The sequence below is a fragment of the Notolepis coatsorum genome (assembly GCF_963971535.1).
Source record: "Notolepis coatsorum genome assembly, chromosome: 5".
Taxonomy (NCBI): domain Eukaryota; kingdom Metazoa; phylum Chordata; class Actinopteri; order Aulopiformes; family Paralepididae; genus Notolepis; species Notolepis coatsorum.
Window position 1 is genome coordinate 103,722,741 of NC_140169.1, and position 23,902 is coordinate 103,746,642.

Below are 23,902 nucleotides of genomic sequence, written 5' to 3' on the forward strand. Positions count from 1 at the left end.
TCAATAGGTAGATCTTGCCTTCACCAAAAAAAAAAAAAAAAAGTGATCTTGGGCTTAAAAAGGTTGGTGACCACTGCTCTACCGGGTTCCCACAGACATTGCAAAATTAAATTCAAGGACTTTTAAGTACTTTTCCAATCACTATTTTTCCTTTTCAAGGATGTCACTCGAAGGATACAATTAACTTTTAAATGCTTTAAAAAATCTGATCCAATATTTATGGCTTAAAAAATACCAATTTCCTAGTGGATCTCAAGAGTGAGAGAAATGAAAACCCATGGGCTTCTGCCAAAATTACCGCTTTTCTGCATGGTACTCGACTACTCGCTATTGGTTCCTGGTACTTTGTTTGTTTTCCATTGCAGGTGGACAATATATAACGTATGAAGTATATCACGGCATACATACCTTACGCATACTGCACCTTATGTGTATACTGTATACTTACTTCATCAGAGCATATATTTAGCATTTTTTTTTTATCCACTTTTTCTCCTTATTTTTCTATTCTTCTCCCATCCCAATTTCGCCTCGCCAATTCTCCCTTCAATTCTCCCCTCCCCTGTCTTGAACGTTGCTAGACTATGCCTCCCACTGGTCGGCTGCAGTGAGGAACAAGCCTTGCATCACGTGTCCCCTCCGGTACACGAGGAGGCAGCTGTCGCATCTTTCACCTGTACAGCGCGATCTCTCAGTGGCGAGGAGTAACGCGTGGGAGGCTCACGCTGCCCCCGTTACTTCCTGATTCTGCTGTACAGGCGCACCAACCGACCTGTAGGAGTCGCTGTCCACAACGTCCAATCCCCACCGCAATGGGCCTGGTCTACAAGATACACTATACGACTAAGGTACCTGTTCTGAAGGATCAGATTAAACCGAATATATATATTTATTTATATATATATATTTAATTGTATTTGTATATCCCCTGATATCCCTTGTATATTCCTTGTACAATATGCATTGAATATCCCTTCTAGTCTACTGAACATCCCATAATAGTCTCCATTCTACCATTGGACGAGACACATACCCCGTAGCCAAGCTGATGGAGAAATATGTACATCTACGCAAGCTACCGATCCCACTCATAGACGGTGCTACCCCGACACTGTTGATAGGCTCCGACCATGCAGACCTCATTGTCCCGATAGACCGGGTTCATACCGGACCCAGAGGCTGTCCTGCAGCAGTCGAGACCCGCCTAGGATGGACTCTCCAAGGCCCACTCGCCAAATCTCTCAACCGAACCACAGCCACTAGCTGTCTCCACTCCCGAGTCACAGAGGGAGACACCGCACTCCTGCAGCATGTAGAGAGGCTATGGACCTTAGAACAAATGCCCTTTAAGAACGAAAAGAAAGACATTCGCTCTAAAGACGACATCTACGCCATTAACCTCCTCGAGACGGGAACAAAGAGAGTCCCAGTCAGCGGCGTGTTGAGATACGCCACGCCACTCCTGCGGCGGGAAGGGATGCCTACCTTTCACGCAAAGGAAGACGCCACAGAGCGGTACCTACTAAACACAGAGCGGCGCTTAGCCAAGGACCCCGCCCAAGAAAGTGTATACCGCGCTGAGATTGAGAAGCTCATCACAGCGAGACACGTCACAAAGATTGACATTAAAGAGGCCGACCAGACGACTGAATCGTGGTACGTGCCCCACCACAAGGTTCATCACAACGGCAAAGACCGCATCGTGTTTAACTGCAGCTACCAGATCGGATCCCAAAATCTGAATAAAGAGCTATTGCCCGGTCCTACACTCGGCCCCTCCCTACTAGGCGTACTACTCCGCTTCCGCCAGGACAAGGTGGCTATCAGCGGGGATATCAAAGGGATGTTCCTGCAGGTGAGATTAGTAGAGGAGGACAAGCCCCTGTTGCGGTTCCTATGGAGAGAGAGGCCAGGATGTCATGTATGTCATAAATGTCACTATGAATTGAAAATGGGGGACCCTGATGTAAACAAGACAAACGTCTTTCTCTGGTCTGCATCCCCTTAACAATTGTATGTATTGAGCCGTACTGTATTGTACCCATTCTGCAATCTGTTAAATAAAGTTTTATTCATTGAAAGTGAAAGTTTATTCATTCATTCACCCACCAGCTTTCCCACCCCTAACACTGCCAATTGTGTTAGTATGAACAACCAGTCAAGCTGGTACAGTAGCAACGCCGAGAGCTGGGCTCGAACCCAGCATCTCATGCGTTAGTGGCGAGCACCTTGCCCACTGTGCCACTTAGCCACCGATATTTAGAATTTTTTTATTATATATATTAGATTAGATATTAGTTATTAGATTATATATATTGTAACTATATTTATTGTAGGGAAAATATAACTGAGAGGGCATACATACCCGCATCTGCACCTTTACATTTTTACACTGTCTACTTCCCCATATGCACATGTCCAGAGTTAATTATATTGTTATATTGTTTACACTGCCTATTTTTATTTGTACTTCTCCACTGGTCCACCCCTTTGTCTGTTCCCGCATAGACTACTGTAACTCTCTGCTGGTAGGCCTTCCCTCCAAAACCATCCAGAGGTTACAGTACAGTACGTCCAGAACAGTGCTGCCTGTGTCCTCACAAAAACCTGGAAAACTCAACACATCACCCCAGTCCTCCACTGGCATGCCAATAAGCCAGCAGATAAACTTTATGATTCTCCTTTCCCCTCAACTTGCATCCAGGTCACTTAGGTCTGGCAGCCAAAACCTCCTCGCCATCCCACGCACCAGGCTGACAATAATGGGGCACCATGCTTTTCCACACTGGGGCCACGCCTGTGGAATCAACTGCCAGGATCCATCAAGGCTTCAGACTCCCTTGCTGCCTTCAAAACCAGCCTTAAGACTAATTTATTTTACTCTGCATTCCACTAAGGGCCTGTTTTTACTGCTCCTATGTTTTTATGTTTTTACTTTTAAACTTTTCATTTCCCTTTTGCTTGAGATCTCGTTTGAGTTTAAAGTGTGCTATATAAATTAAATGTATTATTTTGTATTAGTAGTAGCATCAGCAATAACAGTAGCAATATCAGTAGTAGCAATAGCAGCAATAGCAGTAGTAGTAGTAGTAGCAGCAATAGCAGTAGTAGCAGTAGTAATAGCAGTAGTAGGAGCAGCAATAGCAGTAGCAGCAGCAATAGCAGTAGTAGTAGGAGCATAGGGCTGAGCCCTATTAGTCGACTAATCGGTCGAAAGGAGCCGTAGTCGACTGCTAACCTCTTAGTAAAAAAACAAAAAAAATAATGATTTATAAAAAAAAATATATATATATATATTTTTTTTTATCATTCTTTCCAAAAGAAAAGAGGCCTAGAAGCGTGGCTAACGCTAATGGCACGCATACCAGAGGCTAACTGCCTACGAAAACAGGCACAGAAAGAAGATTTCACCCATCTAATGAACACACTAGACTAGACAAATATCAAGATGTATCCATCAATGGACCAATTGCATGCTTTTGCAGAGGACAAGAAACCTTCAGTCGACTCCTTCAGACATTAAGCACCCCCACAGCCCAAATATACTTTTTACTACTAATAGTCGACTAACGGCAAATTTTGGCCAATCAAATCATAGTCGACTATCCAAATCCTTAGTCGGGGACAGCCCTATAGGAGCAGCAAAAGCAGTAGTAGCAGCAGCAATAGCAGTAGTAGCAGCAGCAATAGCAGTAGTAGCAGCAACAATAGCAGTAATAGCAGTAGTAGCAGCAGCAATAGCAGTAGTAGCAGCAGCAATAGCAGTAGTAGCAGCAACAATAGCAGTAGTAGGAGGAGCAATAGCAGCAATAGCAGTAGTAGCAGCAACAATCGCAGTAGTAGGAGGAGCAATAGCAGCAGTAGTAGCAGCAATAGCAGTAGTAGCAGCAGCAATAGCAGTAGTAGGAGCAGCAATAGCAGTAGTAGGAGCAGCAATAGCAGTAGTAGGAGCAGCAATAGCAGTAGTAGGAGGAGCAATAGCAGCAGCAATAGCAGGAGGAGGAGCAATATCAGCAGCAATAGCAGTAGTAGCAGCAACAATCGCAGTAGTAGGAGGAGCAATAGCAGCAGTAGTAGCAGCAATAGCAGTAGTAGGAGGAGCAATAGCAGTAGTAGTAGGAGCAATAGCAGTAGTAGTAGCAGCAGCAATAGCAGTAGTAGTAGTAGCAGCAATAGCAGTAGCAGCAGCAATAGTAGTAGTAGCAGCAGCAATAGTAGTAGTAGCAGCAGTAATAGTAGTAGGAGGAGGAGCAGTAGTAGTAGCAGCAGCAATAGCAGTAGTAGTAGCAGCAGCAATAGCAGTAGCAGCAGCAATAGCAGTAGTAGCAGCAGCAATAGTAGTAGTAGCAGCAGCAATAGTAGTAGCAGCAGCAGTAGTAGGAGCAGCAATAGTAGCAGCAGCAATAGTAGCAGCAGTAATAGTAGTAGTAGTAGTAGTAGTAGCAGCAGCAATAGTAGTAGTAGCAGCAGCAATAGTAGTAGTAGTAGCAGCAGTAATAGTAGTAGTAGCAGCAGCAATAGTAGTAGCAGCAATAGTAGTAGCAGCAGCAGCAATAGTAGGAGCAGTAATAGCAGTAGTAGCAGCAGCAATAGTAGGAGCAGTAATAGTAGGAGCAGCAATAGTAGGAGCAGTAATAGTAGTAGCAGCAGCAATAGTAGTAGTAGCAGCAATAGCAGTAGTAGCAGCAGCAATAGTAGGAGCAGTAATAGTAGTAGCAGCAGCAATAGCAGTAGTAGCAGCAGCAATAGCAGTAGTAGCAGCAGCAATAGTAGTAGCAGCAGCAGTAGTAAGAGCAGCAATAGCAGTAGTAGCAGCAGCAATAGTAGGAGCAGTAATAGTAGTAGTAGCAGCAGCAATAGTAGTAGTAGGAGCAGCAATAGTAGTAGTAGCAGCAGTAATAGTAGTAGTAGCAGCAGCAATAGTAGTAGTAGCAGCAGTAGTAGCAGCAGTAATAGTAGTAGCAGCAGCAGCAATAGCAGCAGTAGCAGCAGCAATAGCAGCAGTAGCAATAGTTCCCCAGGTCCCCAGGGTCTTCCATACGTCCCAGAGGGGACATGGTGAGAACAGTGTGAAGACAACACCATGTATCAAGAGACACACATTACTTTCAACATGTAGTGAAGATGTGTTTATAGCCAGTGGTGGGAAGTAACTAACTGTTCTGCCCAGACCACAAAATCAAAAAGTACACTCTGTCAATTCCATTGACAAGTATCCAGGTATGTACTGTAGCCCTATATCATATCACGGTGTATAAAAGAAATAAACCTAACCTGTCTTGTTATTACTATGTACCCTACTACTATGCTACTATACTTATTCTACAATGTATCATGCTAATATGTCATATACTACTATGCACCAACACTCAAGCTTAGCTTGTTACTATTTGATGAACAATACCACTGACCCTTAGCTGCCAGAGAGGTACCCCTCCTGCTGACTTCTGTAAGTCGCTTGCATATTTGCATATTCTTGGTATCTAGGGACATCTATGGACCTCAGGGAATGTATTCACAGTGTCAGAAATATTGTATCCATTACTAGGCTTGCTTAAATTGTGATGAAACAAAGGAGAATATGAAGTACCCTCTTGAGATCATGTGTAAAAAAAAATCAAAGGAAATTAATAAAGGGAAGATGATTAAACCGAAGGTTCTGTAGATACAGTACTGAATTCTCCCATCCGGACCAATGCCATTTGAAATATTATTATAGAATATGATGCTTATAAATTACCTTATTATAGCCAATTCGCACATTTATATATATATACATATATTATCTTTCAAATGCCCGAGTTCAATTTGGATTTAGTATCACCAGGCGTGCATAAGAACAGATAATGATATCTACTGTAATTTACTGTATTTTTTTATTTTCACCATAGTGCAACCCAGCGTTTCCGTTAGCCGGTAATTACCGGTATTTGTCCGGCAAAATCTCTTGAAGTCCGACATATTTAATTTCTCCGGTCTTAATGTCCGGTGAAAATAATTCCCTGAGTCTAAGCACAATTTGATTATTTGAATTGTATTAAAATAGGCTAAAATTAAATAGCCTATGCGATGAACGAAACGATCATTACATTTGTTTCCTCGTTGCTTCTAATAATGACAACGACGTTGTCAGCGAGAGCTTTAAAAACGTAGGTCTCGGTTCGCTTCATCGGACCAAACGCGAAACAAATATAGGAAGTGATTATTATTACCACTGCTCGCAGCACTCACTGCAAAACAAGCACACTGCATCTAATCTCTCTATCTATCTATCTATCTATCTCTCTATCTATCTATCTATCTATCTATCTATCTATCTATCTATCTATGTCTGTGCATCTTGGGAAGAAGGAAGAAAAAACGCGGCTTATTATTATTACCGAGGCGCGCGGCTTATTATATTATTAAAACGGCTACTTGTGGGCACTCATAAAAACACCGTGGTCTACAAGTTGTTTAGCGAGAGGATGGTGGTAAATGTGCTTCAATAGAACAATGGATCAATGCCATGTCAAAACTCGGCTCCGCTGATCTGGGCTCCGCAGTGTACACACACAGACACACACACACACGCGCGCGCGCACACACAGGATCGCAGCCACACACACATTTCCACTGTCCAATAGACAAGCGCCCTTTTCGGCCGCGTGACATTGAGGTGGAGAGAGTAGTCACGCAAACCACGATAATGTTGCCGTTGTTCTGCGGAATCCTACTCTCTCTGCTTTCTCAGTTCTTCGCTTGATATAATTAATACAAATGTCCAATATAACGGAATTCGTTAGCTCATAAAAATGTGATTATAACAGACTGCTAGTGTCGGACCGACTGCCACATACGCGGTCTATTTTATTTCAAGTCAGCAGCAGCACGGAGACGGAGTATCGAGGGACTTATTTTATTTGGAATATATTAATGACTATACGCAAAAGTAGCCTAGTTTTAAGTAATAATATTATAAATCTACATGCCTTGAGGATGACATTCTTTATATAGCCTGCCTATCTCAATTGTTTTAAAGCTCAATAAACTATGACCGGAATTAATCTCATTTGTCCGGTAGTTGAAATCTTGCAGGTCACGGAGACCGGCAACAATTTTTTCTAACGGAAACCCTGGTGCAACCATTTTGAAACTAATTTCAGATCTAATTGTTGCTACATGATAACAAAAGGGAGGAGAAACTAACTGCGTTTCAATATTTGTCAAAAACGTTACCTTTTGTGGCTTATTATCCCGAATAATAAGAGTTATTGATATAATTCATTCAGAATGCTTAACACTTTAACTGCCGAAAACGCCGGAACTAGTCATTCCCCGCCATGCTCAAGTTGCAGAGGACGCCGTAACTCGTCTTTGATATCAATATTTCAAAAATCTGTGATCGAAATCATATTTCCGTTCCGGAGCCTTGACACACAGTGCTGATCTCCTCTCAACCCTCTAGCGGTTCAAGAGCGCCATCTGGTGGCCGATCGGCAGATCGAAACCGGATATCAACCTTTAACCCGGCAGGACTCACTCCATATGGGGTCCGGGCACTCGCTAATGTTAGAGAGACTCTGTCTTCACACAGTGAACATCGATCGGTGGAAATAACTCGAAAAAACAACATGATTTGGACGTATATACTATTATACAACCTGGAAATAGATCGGGCATTTCAACATCCCATAATCGAAAACTGTCTACTCCACGCTGATCGCCCAACGGCCCGAGGAGACTGGGGTGAGTTTTAGCGTGTAGTATTACAGTGTTCGATATAAACTGCTATGATGAACATATGACCCACATTAGATGAATGGTATAACGTTGCCCACGGAATTATAAACGCTCCCTCGCCCATCCGGTCAACATCAGATGACGTGTAGTAAATTCTAGAAGTACGTCCAGTTGAAATTTTTGATCTTGCACAGATTCCTACCAAACTGTATTTGATCATCAATATAATGCATTTGGGGCTATAAATCACGTTCTGGAGAAAGCTGCAGAAAGAGATGAAAACATACTTATACTTTAGACCATATTTTAGTATGAATATGTGAATGAAAAAGTTTAACGTTGCTACACCATGAACAATACATATAGGACATTGAATGGGCCCTAATAATGGCAATCTAGCTATAGAATTTAAAAAGTTATAGCCCTGCAAAGAAGGGGAACTTCTCCATGTTAAATAGAGCTGGCAAGGGATGGTATATCATGAATTTAACCTTGGGCAATCAAAGTGTTAACTTTGAACCCCCACAGAATCTGGCAGGAAGTGTAGTTTGCAAAAATTCCAACGCAGATCCACAGCTATGCATGCCCTTGAAAACATTGCTGCAAAAAAACTACAATTCCCATGGTTCAAATTTTCCAAAATGGTCGCCATCTTGCAATAGACTTCAGCAAATCGAGAAGTTAAAACTATCTAATGGCACTTTTAACCTATTGCTAAACTAACGTATTGATGATAATATACATTGTACATGCTTTTGTGACATGTTAGTGATGTTAATACTTGAATAAGTTTGATTTTAAAATCGCAATTTTTTTTTGGGCTGTGTTGAACTTGTCACGTGAAATAACGTTATGTGAATAAACCGCGAAATAACTGCGAAATAACATAACGTTATGTTATATAACGTTACAATGTACAGTTTCTAACAGCTGGCTGTGTTGTGAAATGTGCATAACGTTATAAATAAACCGCGAAGTCACGCAAAATAACGTTATACGCAAATCTGGTAGTACATTTCTTTTTATCTTCTTGATATGATAACATTACGTCCGCCTTTTGCCGCGTGACGAGCTAAACCAATCAGAGAGGGGCTTCGCTCAACCAATCAGAGAGGGGCTTCGCTCAACCAATCAGAGAGGGGTCTGCAGAAATGGGCTCAACCAATCAGAGAGGGGTCTGCAGAAATGGAGCTACGGAAAGTAGAGACGCGCATAGCCCAAGGTTGGGTGCTACCAGTGGTGGTGAAGGAGACAATTTCCACCCTACATTGTAAAGCGCTTTGAGTGTCTAGAAAAGCGCTATATAAATGCAATGAATTATTATTATTATAGTAGTAGCAGCAATAGCAGCAGTAGTAGTAGTAGCAGCAGTAGTAGCAGCAGCAGTAGTAGTAGCAGCAATAACAGTAGCAATAGCAGCAGTAGTAGTAGTAGCAGCAGTAGTAGTAGCAATAGTAGTAGTAGCAGCAATAACAGTAGCAATAGCAGCAGCAGTAGTAGCAGCAGCAGCAGCAGTAGTAGCAGTAGCAGCAGTAGTAGTGAACAAAGATGAGGAGAGCCTGGGACTTTTCTTACACATTTCTTTGGGATATTATTTACATTGGCCTGGAGAAACAGCAAACCACCAACTCTTTCAGTTACCAAACTTATCAGCATAGAAAAAGTTACGTGTAATCCATGCATTTTATTCTCTCTTCCACGGCTTCTTCCGTTTGCGATGTATTCCCTTCCCCATGCACGCGGCAGTCAAATGTGTTTGATTTATGAAACCAAACCGTTTTCATTGGACAAAGACTATGTTTCTCACTGCCCTGCCAAGACTAGCTGACATAGAAATGGCTGCCGGCCGGCCAGGGAGCAAGACAAAACCAACCCCACCCACTTACTTGAGAACATTGAAGAGGCTCATGGGTAAGGTCACAGCAAAGGAACAAGCTGGAAAAGACCAGAAAGATAAGATCAGGAGCACATCACTGAAGAAAGACTAGAGATAACATCACTGAAGAAAGACTAGAGAGATAACATCACTGAAGAAAGACTAGAGATAACATCACTGAAGAAAGACTAGAGAGATAACATCACTGAAGAAAGACTAGAGAGATAACATCACTGAAGAAAGACTAGAGAGATAACATCACTGAAGAAAGACTAGAGATAACATCACTGAAGAAAGACTAGAGAGATAACATCACTGAAGAAAGACTAGAGATAACATCACTGAAGAAAGACTAGAGAGATAACATCACTGAAGAAAGACTAGAGATAACATCACTGAAGAAAGACTAGAGAGATAACATCACTGAAGAAAGACTAGAGCGATAACATCACTGAAGAAAGACTAGAGAGATAACATCACTGAAGAAAGACCAGAGAGATAACATCACTGAAGAAAGACTAGAGATAACATCACTGAAGAAAGACTAGAGAGATAACATCACTGAAGAAAGACTAGAGAGATAACACCACTGAAGAAAGACTAGAGAGATAACATCACTGAAGAAAGACTAGAGATAACATCACTGAAGAAAGACTAGAGATAACATCACTGAAGAAAGACTAGAGAGATAACATCACTGAAGAAAGACTAGAGCGATAACATAACTGAAGAAAGACTAGAGAGATAACATCACTGAAGAAAGACTAGAGAGATAACATCACTGAAGAAAGACTAGAGAGATAACATCACTGAAGAAAGACTAGAGAGATAACATCACTGAAGAAAGACTAGAGATATAACATCACTGAAGAAAGAAGAGATAACTTCAGGAGCACATTACTGAAGTGTGACTGGAACAATCGCACAGATCTTTCACATACAAAGTAAAACAATAGACCCAGCTCAAACTCTGCCCTCTTTTCTTGATCCTCTAATCACAACTGTTGCTTGTCCGAGGGAAGCAACCGTTGTGATTAGAGGATCAAGAAAAGAGGGCAGGGGTTGAGATGGGTCAATAGCAGCTCAAAAGTGACTGAATAAATCTAGAAGCATATTCAAACCGAGGATGTGGAAGCTCACCCAGTATCATGAAGGTGAACAGGTCTCTGTAGAGGAAGTGCCACAGGATTGGCTGGTACCACTGTTCCACGCCAACCACAGCGGTGATGATGTACACAATGGAGATGGTCTGGCAAAAGGATGGGACAAAGATAAGTTATTAACACTATGGTCGCCAAAAACGCCTTACCACGTCATTCCCCGCCATGCTCATTCTGCCAAAGACACCGTACCACGTCTTTGATATCAATATTTCAAAAATCTGTGATCGAAATCATATTTCTCCCACGGAGACTTGAGATCTACTGTTGATCCCCTCTCAACTCTCCAACGGTTCAAGAGCGCCATCTGGTGGCCGATCGGCGGATCGCCCAGACCGGAAACAGGAAATGTAAGCTGGTGCTCATTCCAATTCGGTCCGATCACTCGCTAATAGTCCCAGGACTCGAGCGCGACACAATGGATAGTGATCCGTTACCAATAACTCGATAAACAACATGATTTGGACGTATATACTATTATACAACCTGGAAATGGATCGCATATTTCTACATCCCATAATAGGAATATTTCTGCTCCACGCTCATCGCCCAACGCTACGAGGAAGCTACGGTAAGATTCAGCGTTATTTTTTAATGTGTTCGATATAAACTGCTCTGATGATCATATCACCCACACTAGATGAATCATCTAACGTTGGCCACGGAATTATAAACGACCCCCCCCCCCATCCGGTCAACATCAGATGATAAGTAGTAACTTCTAGAAGCACGTCCATTTGAAATTTTTTATCTCGCGCCGATTGCTATCAAACTGTATACAATCATCAATATAATGCATTTAGGGCTATAAATCACGTTCTGGAGAAAGCTGCAGAAAACGATAAAAACATACTTATACTTTAGACCGTATTTTAGTATGAATATGTGAATGAAAAAATATAACGTTGCTACACCCTGAACAATAGATACTTGATGTTGAATGGGCCATAGTAATGTCAATTTAGCAATACAATTTAAAAAGTTATAGCCCTGCAAAGAAGGGGAACTTCTCCATAGACAAAGAGCTGGCGTGGGATGGTTTATTCTGAATATAAGCCTGGCGACCAAAGTGTTAAAACAGCTTAAAAAAGGGGGCACATCACCAAAAATGTAATAGATTAAATAAACAAACGCAAAGCTGATATATAGAAAGAGAAAACAGGTAGTGAAGTCCAGGATATACAATGGTACAGAAAAGGTAGCCTATAGAGGCCGACTTGAGGCACACTCAGAGCAGGAAAGTCAATTAACAATTACAACATATCAAAGTAAAAGACGCTGAGTGGTTTGGACCATGCAAGGTCCTCCTCAGGGCTCCAGCCATGCGCTTAACCTGGTGCGGTGACTGCGGTCTGCAGCTTTTACTTCCAACATGCCCCAATTGCTTTGCCTGAAGTCAGCCTCTATAGACTCCCTTTTCTATTACAAACATAATCTCCAGAGGTTAATTTAATGAGATAAGGAGTTAGAATGTATCCTCATGATATCATCCGAGGAGGCTTATAGGCTAATCATTGTGTTTGTGTATTAATTAAGTGATACAAATGAAAAAAAGAAAATAATAAGAAAAGCATACAATTTCTAGACAGTGAAATATAGCAGTACAGTGAATATGGTTTTTATTATAGGCTTTTACAAGATAGACCACCGATTTCTCGTTATTTCTTGCCATGCGTTGGTTGCCAATAACGAGCGGTAAAAGCAAAGGAGGGGGTCTAATCCTCTATGTGAATAATCGACGGTACAACCCGGGTCACATAACAGTTAAGGAAAAGATATGCTGCCAGTAGGGCTGACCTTCGATATTTTATCTTATGTTGTGGGACTTGGTGGAAGAAACAATCCCCACTACCAAAATGAGAGTTTACCCAAATCAAAAACCCTGGGTACAAATCCGTCCGTGAAGCTCTGAGAGAGCGCACCAAAGCATACAACGACGGCCTAGTGGCAGGCAACATGAATGACCACAAGGTGGCGCGATACAACGTAAGGAGGACAGTGTCAGAGGCCAAACGGCGCTACAGGGATAAAATTGAACTCCAGTTTGAACAAGCTGACTCTAGAGCTATGTGGCAGGGGCTCAAAACGATGACAGACTACAAAGGCGCCTCCCTCAAACTGAACAGTGACATCTCCTTAGCAAATGACCTCAATACCTTCTATGCGAGGTTTGATGCTGGTAATAACAACACCAGCTCACAAGCCACGGCAATGGGGGGGGGGGGGGTCGGCTGCTGATGGAGGCGCAGTGTTCAGGGTAACAGAGCATGAGGTGAGGCGGACCTTTAAAAAAGTGAATATCAGGAAGGCAGCAGGTCCGGACGGCATCCCCGGCCGCGTCCTAAAAGTCTGTGCCGACCAACTGGCCCCAGTATTCACTGACATATTTAACCTGTCCTTAGAACAGGCTGTCATCCCCACCTGCCTGAAGAAGTCCACTATTATCCCTGTACCCAAAAAATCCAAGCCTGCTTGCCTCAACGACTACCGCCCTGTAGCTCTCACCTCCATAGCCATGAAGTGCTTTGAGAAGCTAGTAAAGGGCTACATCTGCTCCTCCCTCCCCATCAACATGGACCCCCTGCAATTTGCATACCGCCCCAACAGGTCCACGGAGGACGCCATAGCCCATGTGCTGCACACCTGGACAAGAGGCAGGGGAACTATGTGAGAATGCTATTCATCGACTACAGCTCGGCATTCAATACCATAGTCCCCTCCATACTCATAGCCAAGCTCAGGGACCTGGGCTTGAACTATGACCTCTGCCAGTGGGTCTTGGACTTCCTGGTGGTGAGAGCAGGCAACTGCACCTCCTCATCCATCACCCTCAACATAGGGGCCCCCCAGGGCTGTGTTCTGAGTCCCCTCCTCTACTCCCTGTACACACACGACTGTGTGGCTCAGCGGAGTAGCAATACAATCATCAAATTTGCTGACGACACAGTGGTGGTGGGCCTGATCTCTGCCAACGACGAGAGGGCCTACCTGGAAGAGGTCAAGGTCCTGGCGGGATGGTGCCAGGAAAACAGCCTCTCCCTGAACGTCAGCAAAACAAAGGAGATGATTGTGGACTTCAGGAGGTCGGGGGTCAAGGACTACAGCCCCCTCAGCATCGACGGGGCACCGGTTGAGAGAGTCAACAGCTTTAAGTACCTCGGAGCCTACATATCCGAGGACTTGACATGGACCACACACATTGACAGTGTTGTGAAGAAGGCACGACAACGCCTCTACTTCCTCAGGCGCCTAAGGAAGTTCCAAGTCAGTCAGAAGATCCTTAAGAACTTCTACTCATGTACAATAGAGAGCATCTTGACCGGCAACATCACCTCCTGGTTTGGGAATAGCACTGCACAAGACCGAAGCAGACTACAAAGAGTGACACGTTCAGCCGAACGCACAATTGGAGGGGGGCTCCCCACCCTCCAGAACATTTACAACAAGCGTTGCAAGGGCAAGGCTAAGAGAATCATTAAAGACTCCAGTCACCCGAACAACTGCCTCTTTGAACTGCTGCGGTCAGGCAAGCGATACCGGAGTCTCAAGGCGAGCACAGAAAGACTCAGAAGAAGCTTCTATCCTCATGCCATCAGGCTGCTAAACGAACAATGAACACTACACAACAACAACCACCAAACGCACATAGCACACACATCCACACGCACACACTCACTTTAAACAAACACACTGTAGCACCCACTCCACACACTTTATAGCACACACCCACTTTAAACAAACACACTGTAGCACCCACTCCCCACACTTTATATTTATTGATGAAGGATTGCACTACAACTCGTACACCTTACTGTAAATTGTACCTAAATTGTACCTCATCCCATTTCTGCTTTGCACTATATAGTACTGTACATTAGTACACTGCATAGTATTGTATATTATATGGTAACTCAGAACATTGTACATATGTCTATACCGAACACTGTGACCTCATTTTCTTCTTCTAAATTACATGCTATACTATGTTATTTGATACTATCTTGTCTAGCACAGTCTCTGGAGCGTAACAGTAAGAAGCATTTTGTATGAAAGTATTCTGTACTTCTGTATGACAACTATTAAAGAAACTTGAACTTGAAACTTGTACAGCACTTTGGTAAACTTTGTTGTTTTTAAATGTGCTGAATTAAGTAGCCCCTTTCGTGACTGTGACGCAGCCAACACGGCTGTGTGATTTAATTCAAGGTGGATCGCTGTTGTCGTTTGAACAACTTCAGATTTCATGGGAAATACCAATCCCCCAAATCAAGAATGTTTAAGATGAATGAAGTAAGATTTTGATTATTTGCAATATGGCCTGTGTAGACTAAACTATGCACAGAATTATGTCAGTCTACAAGGTCCGGATTCTACATGGTCCGGCAATGTAGACCTTGTAGACTCCACTACAGACCAATTATCAGTGAATGTTCATGCATTTTTAAGAAGGGCTACTTCCACAAAAAAACAAAGAACTCACCAAAACATCTCAGTAGCACCTTATCTAAATGTTCTATTACATATATGGAGATTCATATTTATTTATGTATTGCATGCATTTCTACATTTTATTTCCCATTTTGTTTATTCATCCCAGTATCTTTCTTTCTTATGTGTGGAATTCTACAAGGCATTTACATTCACATTTACATTTAGTCATTTAGCTGACGCTTTTATCCAAAGCGACTTACAAGTTCTGTACGACAGGTCATCAAGAAGGATACAACTCTATCAGCTGAGTAACAATATTCATCAAAGTGTTGCGTGTTACAGTGTAGGTTAGTTTATTAGGACAAGTGCATGACAGTAAGGTTACTTAGGGTTAGATTTTTTTTATTTTATTTTATTTTATTTCAGATAATGGTTGAAGAAGTGCGTCTTTAGTTGACGGCGAAAGATTGGATGGGATTTGGCTATCCTAACTGGGGTGGGTAGTTCATTCCACCATTGTGGGGCAAGGACTGAGAATAGGAGTGTAGGTGGTGTATATGTGTTTGAGGATGATATCCTTCAAACAGGCAATAGTGATGATATAATTTGGGCAGTGCTGAGCTGGGTTACTTTCCTCCAGTGTATTTGTCCCCCGGCCCCACCCAATGGCTCCATGCACACACACAGAAGTTTAAAAAAAAAAAAATTGAAAAGAAATTAATATTTTTTTATTTCTTTTTAAACTTCGATTTTTTTTTTAATGTTCGAAGCTTGTGCCATCGAACGAAGTATTTAAGACAGCCCTAGCTGCCAGGATGTCGAACTTCTAGCAGTTAGTATCAGGCCCTACTATGTTCCCCGGGAGTACTCTCACATAGTCGCCATTGTTGTTTACATCCCCCCTCGCGCTGTCCCGGCAGTGGCGTGTGACGTCATCCATGACACTGTCGCGAGATTTCAGACTCAGCATCCTGATGCATTCATCCTGATCTCAGGTGACTTTAACCATGTCAGCCTTGCCTCCCATCTAACTGGCTTTGTACAATATGTTAACTGCCCCACAAGAGAGAACAACACACTAGATCTACTGTATGCAAATGCCAGGGAAGCATATACCGCCACAGCACTCCCACCAATTGGCAGATCAGATCACAATTTGGTTCACCTTCAGCCCTGCTACAAACCCTGTGTGCAGAGGCAACCTGTAATCACTCGGACATTTAGAAAATAGACACCAGAGGCCAGTGAGTCCCTGAGAGCCTGCTATGAGTGTACAGACTGGGATGTATTGCAGGACACAGACGGGAATATGGGGATCTTGGACACTGACAGGAAGGCTGACTGTACCACCAGTTACCTGACCTGACCTTCTGCAGGGACATGATTGTACCAGCAAGGACTGTGCGCTGTTTTTCAAACAACAAGCCCTGGATCACCGCTGACCTCAAGAGGCTTGTTAACACTTTGGTTGCCTAAGGTTAAATTAATGATATACCTTGCCAGCGCTATTTGTCTATGGAGAAAGTCCCCTTCTTTGCAGGGCTATAACTTTTTAAATTCTATTGCTACATTGCCATTATTAGGGCCCATTCAAAGTCCTATATGTATTGTTCATTGTGTAGCAACGTTAAACTTTTTCATTCACATATTCATAGTAAAGTATGGTCTAATGTATAAGTATGTTTTCATCTCTTTCTGCAGCTTTCTCCAGAACGTGATATATAGCCCCAAATGCATTATATTGATGATGAAATACAGTTTGATGGCAATCAGCGCGATATAAAAAATTCCAACTAGACGTACTTCTAGAAGTTACTACACGTCATCTGATGTTGACCGGATGGGCAAGGGGGCGTTTATAATTCCGTGGGCAGCGTTATACCAATCATCTAATGTGGGTCAAATGTTGATAATATCAGTTATTATCGAAGACGGTAACGTTACACGCTGAAACTCACCCCAGTCTCCGCGCGCCGTTGGGCGATCATCGTCGAGTAGAAATTTTATCATTATGGGATATATTATTACCATATACCATTATTGTATAATGGTATATACGTCCAAATCATGTTGTTTATCGAGTTATTGGCAATCGATCGCTATGTAGTGTGACGAGCTAGAGTGCCGGAACCTATACCGAGTGCCCGGAAGTATAATGGCCGACCAGCAAAACCTCTACTGCGCTTCCTGTTAAGCGGTTGCGCCGATCGGCCACCAGATGGCGCTCCTGAACCGCCAGAGAGCTCAGTGGGTCCTGCTGGTGGATCTCAGGCCAGCGGAGGGACATTATGAATCCGATCGCAGATTTTTGAAATATTGATATAAGGACGCTGTACAGCGTCCCCCGGCAACTTTAGCATGGCCAGGAAAGACGTCTAAAGACGGGTCCCGGCAGTCAAAGTGTTAATGAGAAAAAGGCGGCATTCAGGAAGGATGACATAGAGAGGCGCAAGCAGGTGCAACGGGAATTAAAGAGGAGTCTGAAGCAGGCCAAGGAGGACTATAAGAGGAAGGTGGAGAGGAAGCTGCAGCACAACAACACCAGAGAGGTGTGGAGGGGAATGAAAACCATCACCGGCTATAAGCAGGTGAACTGCCAGGCAGAGGGTGATGTGGACAAGGCCAACGAGTTTAACCAATTCTACAACCGGTTTGACACGGCAGCCAGGGCTCGCTCTGCCCCTGTTGACCAGGCCACACCAACACCCCCTCCCACCTCTCCAGCTGCAGCTCCTCCCCCTGCACCATCTCCTCCTCACTGCTGCAACCACAACTCTGCAGTTCCGTTCCCTGGCCCCACCCCCTGTCACCTAGCCCCCCCCAGTGACCTAGTCCAAAGCTGGGCGCCCGGCCGAGCTCAACGACTACAGACCGGTGGCCCTCACGTCACACATCATGAAGACACTGGAGAGGCTGCTTCTACACCATCTGATGCCACAGACTGAACACGCCCTGGACCCCCTGCAGTTTGGGTATCGGGAGAGCATCGGGGTGGACGACGCGGTCCTCTACATGCTTCACCGGGCCTACTCCTACCTGGATGAGCCGGGGAGTTATGTGAGGATTATGTTTTTTTGATTTTTCGAGCGCTTTTAATACTATTCAATTTCCCATACTTAAAGACAAGCTCAGGAAGATGGGGGTGGATCCCTCCTTCACTTCCTGGATCACAGATTACCTGACAGACCGACCACAGTTTGTCAGAATGGGCAACTGTGTCTCGGAGACAGTGGTCAGCAGCACTGGGGCTCCACAGGGGACTGTTCTCGCTCCATTCCTGTTCACCCTCTACACGGCAGACTTCAACTACAACTCTGAGTCTTGCCACGTCCAAAAATACTCAGACGACACAGCGATTGTGGCGTGTGTGAGGAAGGGACAGGAGGGAGAGTACAGGGACCAGGTGGGAGCCTTCAGCGACTGGAGCGAACGGAACAGCCTTCTCCTGAACGCAAAAAAGACCAAGGAGATGGTACTGGATTTCCGCAGGTCGAAACCACCTCTGCAACCAGTCAGCATACGGGGAAACAACATTGCGACGGTGCAGACATACAAATATTTAGGCGTGCACCTAGACGATAAGCTGGCCTGGGCTGCAAACGCGGAAGCGCTCTACAAGAAAGGACAGAGCCGGCTGTTCTTCCTTAGGAGGCTCAGGTCTTTTAATGTGTGTGGGGAAATGTTGTTCATGTTCTATCAGGCAGTGGTGTCAAGTGTGCTCCTCTACGCCGCTGTCTGTTGGGGTGGTAATACCACGGCCAGGGATGCCAGGCGGCTGGATAAGCTGGTCAAGAAGGCTGGCTCAGTGGTGGGGAGGAGACTGGACCCACTGGGGACCGTGGTGGAGAGCCGCACGCAGAGCAAGCTGCTGGCCATCATGGGCAATACCAACCACCCTCTCCACCACACCCTGGTGGGGCAGAGCAGCAGTCGCAGCGGACGGCTCATCTCCCTGCACTCACGGACTGAGCGGCACAGGAGGTCCTTTGTCCCCACAGCCATCAGACTGTACAACAGCGTAATATAGTGCGGGGGACCTGACCTCTGACCCACACACCTGTTTTTACACCTGTTTTTATACACTGTTTTATACACCTGCTTTTATCTAATCACGCTCCTATTAATATTGATGGATATGATTTAATTGAATTTTATCATGTGCTTATTTTTTATTCATGATGCAGACATAACGTGTAATAACTGAATGAGAACGGTCAATGTCTGTATACTGTGTGAGCTGCGAGATACCCTGAATAATAAAGTATCTATCTATCTATCTTCTCTCATTATTTAATCGTCATTTCTTTTATTAGCGATATCCATTCATTTTTCATCCATCCAGCCTGACGTTATCATTGGGAATGGCTCTGAGCTCGAAAAGGGCAAATACCGCCCCCTATCATCTCCCGGATGGTAATGCACATCATTGGATTGGATTGAGTGGCCATGTGCATCAGAGAAAAACTCCGGTCCAGGGTTTCCCCATCTCTGGCAAGCAGTGTCTGTTACCACATTCACTGGGGAGGCTCGGAGCAGCTTTCGATTATGCGTTTGACTATAACGTTGGATCAATAAACACGATCAATATTTGAAATGGCGATCAGGAATTGGATTCATCTTTTTGCAGAACATCTGATGTGAGGTAAGGACTATTTTACCAGTATTGGGTTAATCTGCTGATGGAGACTCAGTGTTCAGGGTAACAGAGCATGAGGTGAGACGGATCTTTAAAAAAGTGGATATCAGGAAGGCAGCAGGACCGGACGGCATCCCCGGCCGCGTCCTAAAAGTCTGTGCCGACCAACTGGCCCCGGTATTCACTGACATCTTCAACCTGTCCTTGGAACAGGCCGTCATCCCCACCTGTCTGAAGAAGTCCACCATCATCCCTGTACCCAAAAAATCTACGCCCGCTTGCCTCAACGACTACCGCCCTGTAGCCCTCACCTCCATAGCCATGAAGTGCTTTGAGAAGCTAGTGAAGGGCTACATCTGTTCCTCCCTCCCCATCAACCTGGACCCTCTGCAATTTGCATATCGCCCCAACAGGTCCACGGAGGACGCCATAGCCCATGTGCTGCACACAGCAGCATCACATCTGGACAAGAGGAAGGGGAACTATGTGAGAATGCTGTTCATCGACTACAGCTCAGCATTCAATACCATAGTCCCCTCCAAACTCATAGCCAAGCTCAGGGACCTGGGCTTGAACTATGACCTGTGCCAGTGGGTCCTGGACTTCCTGACGGGCAGACCCCAGGTGGTAAGAGCCGGCAACTGCACCTCCTCATCCATCACGCTCAACATAGGGGCCCCCCAGGGCTGTGTTCTGAGCCCCCTCCTCTACTCCCTGTACACACATGACTGCGTAGCACAGCGGAACAACAACACCATCATCAAATTTGCTGATGACACAGTAGTGGTGGGCCTGATCTCTGCCAACGACGAAAGGGCCTACCTGGAAGAGGTAGAGAACCTGTCACAGTGGTGTCAGGAGAACTGCCTCTCCCTGAACGTCAGCAAAACAAAAGAGATGATTGTGGACTTCAGGAGGTCGGGGGTCAAGGACTACAGCCCCCTCAGCATCGACGGGGCACCAGTTGAGAGAGTGAACAGTTTCAAGTACCTCGGAGCCCACATATCCGAGGACTTGACATGGACCACACACATTGACAGTGTTGTGAAGAAGGCACGACAACGCCTCTACTTCCTCAGGCGCCTAAGGAAGTTCCAAGTCAGTCAGAAGATCCTTAGGAACTTCTACTCATGTACAATAGAGAGCATCCTGACCGGCAACATCACCTCCTGGTTTGGGAATAGCACTGCACAAGACCGTAGCAGACTACAAAGAGTGACACGTTCAGCCGAACGCACAATTAAAGGGGGGCTTCCCACCCTCCAGAACATTTACAACAAGCGGTGCAAGGGGAAGGCTAAGAGAATTATTAAGGACTCGAGCCACCCGAACAACTGCCTCTTTGAACTGCTGCCGTCAGGCAAGCGATACCGGAGTCTTATGGCGAGCACAGAAAGACTCAGAAGGAGCTTCTATCCCCAGGCCATCAGGCTGCTAAACGAACAATAATCGCTAAACGAACAATAATCACTATGCAACAACCATCAAATGCACACAGCACACACACCCACACGCACACACACACTCACTCAAACAAACAACACACTGCAGCAACCACTCTCCACACTTTAGATCACACAAACACACTTACACTTTATATTTATTGATAAAGGATTTGCACTACAACTCGTACACCTACTGTGAATTGTACCTAAACTGCACCTTGTCCATTTATGCCTTGCACTATATAGTATTGTATATTAGTACACTGCACAGTATTGTATATTGTATGGTAACTACGTCTACGAACATTGTACATATGTCTAAACTGAACACTGTGACCTCTTTTTTTTTCTTCTAATTTTTACTATGTTTTTATTTCATACTTATCTTGTCATGCACAGTCTCTGGAGCGCAACAGTAAGAAGCATTTTGTACAAAAGTATTCTGTACTTCTGTATGACAACTATTAAAGAAACTTGAATCAGATGTTTTTTTCATAGCAATCACAACGTGTCTGTGTGTGTGTGCTAAGGCTGAGCCCGAACCCTGTTTTTAGGGTTCGAACGTTCGCCAGGGTTTATCGAACGAACGTTCGTTTTTTTAAATTTTTTAATAAATTTTTTTTTTAATAAAATTATTTCTCATTTTTTTAATAATAATTTTTTTTTTATTGTATTATTATAGATCCTACGGAGGGCGGCATTGCATAGTCTATTGGTGAAAAACATGTTGTTTACAGTGGTGGCTGTTCATGTAAACATGTAATTAAACAAAGCACTCAGAAGAAAATAAACAAGCTACTGAATCAAAGTATGATAAACAATAGCCCTTGCAGTCACGTAAGGGGCTAGATAAACAAATGCATTAGTTTTGTGGCATTAACGTTATATAGTTAGTGTTACACGTTCAATAACAGGTATTCACTCTTGGTCGACGGGGAGGGGAGCCGGGAGGAGAGGCGCACGCCTCGGCTCAACAGACCCGTCCACCGTCTACCTCGGAACGGCCGGGCTCCCAACACGCCTGCCGCCCGTCCGCCCTACCACCGTTCCGAGGTAGACGGTGGACGGGTCTGTCCACCGTGCGCCTGCTGTTGTTTCCAACGCAACCACCTCCCGCCATGAAGCTCGCACTCCGTGGCCGAAAAAGGATGGTATTCATTAATGATCCGTCTGCAGGTTCACCTACGGAAACCTTGTTACCGATTACTTCCTCGGCGGGGAGCTAACTACGGCTCCCCGGTAGCTACGGTAAGTCTGTTGAGGCTTGCCGATGGGTGGTAACAGCAGAGGCGGGTGCAAGCGGTGTGACGTAATTGGCAGAATCGCCTGTCAATCAAAATAGAGCTCTGGTTGAGAAATAGTATCCCGCTGCAGCCCGGCATACCATACTGGTTGAGCCGAGCGCCTCGCATTCACATCACCTCAACCCCGTGCGCATCCTTTATTTTTTTTTCACCGAACGTTCGAACCTATTAATTAAAGTCCGAATGTCAGCGTAACGAACAAACGTTCGAACGTTCGGGCTCAGCCTTAGTGTGTGCGTGTATGACGTTAGCGCTGACCAGGTCATGGATAATATATTTTTCAGCCCGCTTCTCTAGCGTGGATAAGTACACATATACTGTCGGCCCGGCAGGTGGCTGGTGGGCTGATGAAGCCTATACCGCCGCGGTATAGAATTAGCAGCGACTGGCAACATTATTGAATTTGCTGTTTTTTTCTGTCAAAAATGGTGTCGGGCCAGCCGACGTCAAAACATCGCGCAAGGCTTTGAGGTTATTCAGCTTTTGATCTAGCCACAAGCTATAACCGCAGGGAGGGCTAGGATGCTGTCAACGCTTGTTCACAGACATCTTTGGTTGGAACAGTCTCCCCTTGAGGAGGAGAGAAGGCTTCCCCTCCTCAGGGCTCCCTCTCCGCAGAGGGACCTTTTGGTCTGTCCGCAGGAGCGCAGGCGGTATTTGACCTAGGCCCCACACCGCCTCACACCGCGCAGCCAGAGGTGAGGGCGCCTTGCATGTCCAGCTGCAGAGCAGGCTATCGTCAGCAGTCCATGCCGGGAAGATGTTCAGTGGGGGAGCTTATGTCACCAAGTGTGATGGCCGCTCTCCCCGTATCAGACCGGCCCTTTCTGTCGGGGTCCCCCCTTGGGTGCGATTGCCTCGTTGGTAGTGTCAGGGTGTGACATCCCGGCTCCGCGAGACGCCCTGCTCGCGCGGTTGGCGAGTCCAGGGGTTGACGACGCACAGCGGGTGGGACCGGGTCTCCCATCTACAGTTCCTGGCGGACCAGCGCCAGTTGGCGGCGGGTGCGCTTTGGGATTATCATCACGTATGGCTACAGCAGTGCCATATGTCGAGGTGGATGGAGAGAACGCTGAGGCTTGGGCTTGTGTTGCAGTTTGCACAACCCCACCCTCCGTTTTGGTATGGTACAGACCCTTTTGTCAGGGTCCGCAGCAGTGACAGCTCTGGCCGACGAGATCCAATCTCTGTTGGCAAAACAGGCCGTCGTCGTGGTCCCATGAGAGGACGCGGTGAGCGGCGTTTCCTCCCGGTATTCTCCGGTGCCCGAGAAATCGGGGGGGGGGGGGGGGTGTCAGACCCATACTGGACCTGTCCCATGGAAGGTT

The 23,902-nt window shown here is 45.0% G+C and overlaps 1 protein-coding gene across 1 annotated transcript in view; it reads right to left on the reverse strand.

The window, feature by feature from the left end:
- selenoi (selenoprotein I) overlaps positions 1–23,902 on the reverse strand; it is a 68,092-nt gene that overhangs the window by 14,942 nt on the left and 29,248 nt on the right. Inside the window, exons 6-7 of the mRNA XM_084313817.1 lie at positions 10,739–10,847; positions 9,609–9,657 (exon numbers count right to left, since the gene is read on the reverse strand). Of these exons, the coding sequence (XP_084169943.1) occupies positions 9,609–9,657; positions 10,739–10,847 (158 nt within the window). The remainder of the gene's footprint in view (positions 1–9,608; positions 9,658–10,738; positions 10,848–23,902) is intronic.